The sequence below is a fragment of the Patella vulgata genome, chromosome 6, assembly GCF_932274485.2.
Source record: "Patella vulgata chromosome 6, xgPatVulg1.2, whole genome shotgun sequence".
Classification (NCBI taxonomy): Eukaryota; Metazoa; Mollusca; class Gastropoda; family Patellidae; genus Patella; species Patella vulgata.
The window spans coordinates 20,547,575-20,554,537 of NC_065884.2; the positions used below are offsets into that span (position 1 = coordinate 20,547,575).

A 6,963-nucleotide genomic window follows, 5' to 3' on the forward strand; every position below is an offset into this window, starting at 1 on the left:
TGACGTACAATGTGAATCATACAGCCAATTTCTTAATATGCACGATCCCTTTTTTGACCCCATATAATCACAAATAATAGGTGAAATATACAAATCCAAATTTGATAATATTGACAGTACGTCATGACTCATGGGTCAAGATGAGATGTCGCAGATTCAATTGGCGGAAATAATATTGCATATAAATATTCATGCCCATCAACAAAGATTCACATATCAGAGGAAACCAACCGCACACGACATCTTATACATTAAATCCGACAAAATGAAGTTTCAGTGTCTTACAATTATAGCAGTCTTTATTTCAGTGACAACTGCTAAAGAAATCGTTAGAAGGAATGAAGATGACTTTATTGATGTAAGTCTTTCATCATGTAGATAATGATAATAATAATAAGGGTAACAGAAAATATTGCTATTGGTATTTCAATACATGTTAACACTATTTTCAACAAATAATTAAATCAAAGTAAGGTTTTCTTTCCTTTTTAACAAATAATTACACAGGCTTGGTTTATTGCTATTTTTGAGGAGTTTATGATAAATATTTGAATTCAAACTTAAGTTAAATTCGCTTTTTTTTTCAGAATTTTTTGGAAAGATATGGTTATATAGACAATACGCCTGCTGAGATCAGTCATGATATGCCGACATACCCCGATAAAACAGTCACCAAAAACTTGGCTATAATGTAAGCTTTGTTCCCATCTTACCCTTTCTTCATCAAAATTACATATTGAAGTTTTGCATCCTGATTTGGGCCATATGTAAAATTTTGCTCCTATTTTACTTTGTCTACTTCCAAATTACATATTATGACACTAGTAAAATGATTCATTTGTATTTCATTGAATTGTACATCCTGATTTGGTGTTTGAGATGCCAATTTTAAATCAGAAGCGGAAACAAAGGTTAAACCAGGAACATTATTTGGAAATAATATTTAAAATTTTAACAATGACGGATTTTGTTACACGTTACATTGAAACTGTTCGTTCGATTTTTTTTTCCGTTTTTGGTGTATTTTTTTTGGAGTCCATTCTCGTACTGAAAATTCAACTATCGAGAATTCTGTTTCTGTAGTGAAGAATCCCCCCCCCTCTCTCTCTCTCGCTCTCTCTCCTCCCCTCCCCCACACCTACAGGGACTACATCTGACAAATATGTAGCAGGTACCAGGGTATAAATGTTGACAGTCACATATATATTTTATTTTACAGTGAATTCCAAAGGTTTTATGGATTGCCATTAACTGGAAGAGTGGATGAGAAGACTAAAGAAATGATGCGAAAGCCTCGATGTGGGGTAACAGATATACCTAGAAACAGGATTGGCCGTCGTTTCAAACGACAACGAAGACCCCAGGGATATACTCACCTTCAAGATAAATGGCCGAATTCTCACGTTACCTGGAAAACACTTAAATATTCCAGACAGCTTCCTAAACAGAAACAAAGGTAGGACAGCTTTTTTTTCCCGCCAGATGATGCATGGTATTCCCGAAGAGGGAGTCTCGAATATGAAAGTCACTTAAAGATGCATTATGGTAGAGCTAAATCTGCCTGTTGTCGGTCTTTTTTACTGGCTTCAAATGTTACATAAACTATTATTTAAACATTTATTAACATGACAAACCTATAATCAACTTCGATTTTAATAAGAGTTTAACGATACAATTAGTACAATAAACTTTTTTGGTATGTTTGCTTGCTTTTATTTTTGTTTTGTAATCAGAAACTAGTTGTTAATACAAGAAAAATGTTTCAAAAACCATCAAAATAAGCTGTATACCATTATTTTATGTATAGGGATGCCTTTGTCAGAGCCTTTAAACTATGGGAGGATGTTGCTGCTTTAAATATACGGGAAACTGCAGCCGAGGCTGACATGGTATTATCTTTTGAGAGACGAACTCACGGTGATAGTAACCCTTTTGATGGGAGAGGTTGGTATATGAGCTTTATTGTCTCAAAATTATTATAATTTTTGCTCTGACGTTAAATAAAGTCAAGAAAAATGTTATGTCCTTGCGGACGCAATGTGTCTATGTTGTGACAATTTGATGATGTTTGAATGTGATTAAAATCTGACAGTAATTTTTATTATTTCGAGTATCCATAGTCATTTAACTGAGCAATTCGCTTCACAATGGATTACACCAATCCCAAGATAGGTGATCACTCTGGAAAACATCACTAGCGAATACTGGACTATGATCAAATCACAAGCCCTTCTGAAGCACTGACTAATATTATCGTCATCGCTGTAAAAAGTAGGGATTGGGGATCTCTTGATGATTCCAGATGTAAAAATATAAACAATGTGAACTCCTCAATTAAACGAGAAGTGCTATCCGATGTTCTAGAAAGTTATAATCAAATCCCGTGGCTATCTAAATGAATGGAACGAAAATGCCATCTAAATTGTAATTGGATTGTATGTGAGTAGTCCTAATCGCAACACATAAAATCGAACTTTTATATCACCCATGGCGTAATGATCTAAGCAATTCCTTTCCAAAGAACTCATATATAATAAACATAAATAAACATACTTAAAACATAGATGTATGTTTGATATTTTCAGGCAATACTTTAGCGCACGCTTTCGGTCCAGGAACTTCCCCTTTATCTGGTGATATTCACTTTGATGAGGATGAAGACTGGTATCTTGATCCTAATGTAGATCGTGGATCCGACCTGTATGTAGCTGCAGCCCATGAGTTTGGTCATTCGTTAGGTCTGGGTCATTCCAACAAACAAAATGCTTTGATGTTCCCGGTTTACAGAAAAAGTAAGGATTTGAAACTGGATATCGATGATATTATAGGAATACAAGCTCTATATGGTAAGACCTTTGTTCAAATTACATATATCTGAAACCGTATGTTAGGGGCCTATATATGTTTAAATATGTTATATTAAAATAGTTAGAAAGAAATATGAATGACAGTATGAAATGCATTTTTGGGTGATAATTAAATATCTTAAAAGGTGCTTTTAAGTAACCATAAGTATGTTAATTTTAACAGGATCTAGACTGGGATCTGGCGGAACCCGTGGTGGTACCAGGCCTAGACTGGGATCTGGCGGAACCCGTGGTGGGACCAGAACCAATGGTGGAGTATATCCCCCAAGAACAAGATTAGCACCATCGACAACGACAACACCCGCTCCAAAAACATGTAATGTTGATATTGACCAAATCGTTGAGGGTGAGTTGGTATAAATTAGTTTAATTCATGAATTTCAGTTGGTAAGATATGAGCTAGTATTATTATCAGCACTGTCTATTTTATTATAAGAAATTCAAAGTATTTTCAAAAAAAAAAAAAAAAGAAAAAAAAAAGAAACTGGAATTAAGGCCTTAATTGAAAAATTGAAAAATGTTTTAGAGTGTCTGACACGTAAACGGTAATATATCGAATAATTTGGCGTGAACTTGCCGTAAAATGTATATAGGAACCACTGGCTTTAAATACAGGTACTTTGATATGGTCACTGTATGTGCTCTTGAACAATGGCGCTGAATACAATAACAAATATCATGGTATAAAAATATGTTAATTGTGTAAACGTACTTTTACTTCAGGTGAAGACAATTCCTATTATATATTTGAGAATGATGTTGTCCATGAAATTAAAGAGGGCGATTCTAAAACACAGGCACCGCAACCCATTTCATCAGTTTTTGATATGGCCCCTAGTCAACCAGACCTGGTTTTTACCAAATCAGACAGAGGAAAGATATATATCATTAAAGGTACGTTAAACAAGTCCTTTCCTGCAGCCTTCAGGCGGTTAGGTTGGGCTAATTGTCTAAGGCGAGCTCTTTAGATCACAAAGTCTGTCATTGAGTCAAGTTTCGTAGTTTCAATTCCCAGCTTGTACGTGCCAAGGACAAGGGGAAGGATCGCGTATTCAAACTCATGGGTTTTCTCTGAGTCCCCCGGTCTGTCACCACTGCTAAAGACCTCTACTCACAATAAAATTGTTTGTCCCAAAATGACCTAGTATGCGAAAACCCCCATTAATCTCTTTTCTCCAGCGAGCGTCGTCAAGTTGCTGTCCTTTGCTCACAAGTAGATGGTCAGCGACTAGTCAAGTACGGCGCTAGAGTACAAATCCGTTAATTATCAGGACTACTATTTTAATATTAAGAATCATATAAAAAAATTAAATACAGCCAGATTTGCTTGTGTTCGACATCTGCAAATAACCCATGTGCGCCCAAGATGAAATAAAAGGAAGTTCAAGGTTTCGTGCGCTTGTTTGCGATATCACTTCGGTGGAAGCGTCCGTTAAATGAAGCTATTTCACGCTCAGTTTCGTGTATTTTGACTCAGTTTGATCTATTCATTTATCAACCTTTTCAGATAATCAAGTATGGCGTTACACATCCAAAAAACTAGACACTGGTTATCCTAGGGATATTAGTAGAAATCATTTTCCTGAAAAACCAAGATTTGTTTTGTCGTTAGGAGATGATAATGGTGAGAAGACGATGGTGTTTGGGGTAAGTTCTTATTTAGAAATAAAATAATTTTAGATTCACCTATTGCGAGTGAGCTATATATTTTACCGAGCAATCGTTAGGCCCCTTATAAAGGCCATGACATGAAATGGGGTTTAACGTCCTACTGTTCTGCTTTAGCAATAAACGGTAAAATCATCTTATTTGAGAAGTGGTATCGTGTGGATATGCTGCTGTTAGAGGAAAATGTCTTGTTTTGATTGGTTGAATTTAACCCGGAGATTCCGTTAGACAATTACTTGATCTACTTATGAGTCATAACACTTAACAGGGACGGTGAAGCATGTCATCCTGTTTTCCTTAAATGTATTACACAGTAACCATAAACATCCTTGATTTAGGTCAAGGGTTGATCTGATGTTTCTTCATCTTCTTGATTGGCTTAAAGTCCGCATCCACCCAGTCTGATTAAAACATAGATCCTATTTCATTTCGTTTTTTACTTTACTACACTAGGACATGGAAGAGTTGTTATATAATCCGCGTTCTGGTTGATGTGTGGGATTAGCCAATGAAGCGGTCTGTTGCGGCGAGTTCTTGGCATGCTGTGCACAGAACTGTGGGTATCATAGTAGAAACACCTACGCTGGTTAGCTAGTCGAAAGTCGTCCCTGAGCGAACTCCCACAACAACTGGCCAGATTTTCATGCAGCGGAGGCCATCGAAAGTATAAAAATCGAAACGAAATGAGGTCTTTATTTTAATCAGATTGGCGCCCACCTAGGGTTGCATCGCAAACGAAAAAATTGCGACACACCTGGCTAAATATATATGAAAAATATTTGAATTTTGCTAAATAAAAACATGGTAGTTAGACAGCATACAACCGTAGACAGACTAGTCATACTCATAGACACATGGAATGACTCAAACTAAATAAAGAAATCACAGCTATGAACTTATCAGTAGACACCAGTGCATATTCAATTGGGATCACTGGTTTTTCGCATTTTCTTAGTGTGTCGTTCAAAATTTTGCGACACACTTAGGAAGATCTCGCGACGGCACACTGGTTGAGAATCACTGCTCTATACAATTAAATTGTATTTTGAATGTGTTTTGCTCTTTTGAGTTTATTTTCTGGCTGGGTTTTGTCTTGTGGAACAGAAAATCGGCTAGGCCTCAACAACTGGCTTTTACCTATAGTCGTAAAATTTTCAGCGATTAAAATGGACAATCTTAATTTTGACACAAATAAAAGAGGTCATTCACTCATTCATTCAAATTTTTCTTTCAGGCAACAAAGTGTTGGTGGTATGACTTTGACGAGCAAAACTTTTTTCAACAACCCGTATATAAGATAGAAAATCATTTTCGAGGAATACCAGAAAATGTTAAATATGCCGTAAGAGGAAAAACCAACCATTTTTACCTGGTATCTGACGATAGGTGGGTACCCATTATTATATTTAACGTGTATCTATAATTTTACATGTATATTCATCTGATGATTTTAAAAGGAAAAGAAATCGACTAGTTTGTTAGTTCTTGGTAATTTAATTTTAATTAAACATACATTATGCAAGAGCTAAATCTGTCTATTGCAGGTCATCTAAATTATTAATTATACATTAATTAACCTATCCAGACCATAATCAACTCTAGATGGCATCGCTAGCCTGCGATCTTAAGTGGATTGTGAGCCGATTTACTGCATAACTTTCCTTCTCCATTAAACGATTAAATGGATAATCGAGACTATGCTGTTTATCGTACTGACTTAAGTAATGATGACCGAGGCTAGGCAGAAATTTGATTCGCTTAGTTCTCGGTTCATAGTGGATCAAATTGAATGAAATTTTCAGCAAATTGCCTTTGCGTTATCTAGTTTTTAATTATTATAGTGAGAACTGCCAACTCGTTATCTAATCTCCCATAATGTATCTTTAACATGTATTATTTACACATTGTTAATTTTAAAGCATTGCCAAGAGATCAACAAATTTCTTTTTAGACATTTGAATGAAAGGGGAAGGAAAATAATCATTTGAAACGAAGCACATGAGATATCTATATCCCAGAAAAGATGTTATTACTTCATTTCACTGTTTTAGTCATTGTAAAAATTTAGAATGAAAAAAAAAATGTTAGGATGGTTCGTGATTCTTTGAAAACGAATTCAACATTTCAGAAATGTATTGCTCATATTATTTCTATTAATTATTTATTATCTTGTTCTTTGAAGGTATGTTGTATTTAGTCCTAATGGAAGACAAATAGTTGGGAAGGAACAGAATAATGGTTTACCAGATTGGATATTAAAAGCATGTAGTATTGTGCAGGGTAACTCAGCAAGGTATGTCAATCAATTATCTATTATTAATTAGCCATAATGTTTTTGTATGATTTATAAAGATCATAGAGCTTAATTGTAATTACCTATTATTAATTATCTATTAGAGCATGTCAAATCTTAATTGTGGTTATATGG

General features: G+C 35.1%; 1 protein-coding gene across 1 annotated transcript; it reads left to right on the top strand.

Moving 5' to 3' along the window:
- Window positions 1–200: 200 nt before the first annotated feature.
- On the top strand, window positions 201–3,227 carry LOC126824291 (matrilysin). The gene is made up of 6 exons (XM_050553490.1): window positions 201–358; window positions 588–691; window positions 1,220–1,456; window positions 1,808–1,944; window positions 2,586–2,846; window positions 3,031–3,227. Exons 1-6 carry the CDS (start codon window positions 266–268, stop codon window positions 3,225–3,227), a joined length of 1,029 nt encoding a protein of 342 aa, XP_050409447.1. The 5' UTR covers window positions 201–265.
- The last annotated feature ends 3,736 nt before the right edge of the window (window positions 3,228–6,963 follow it).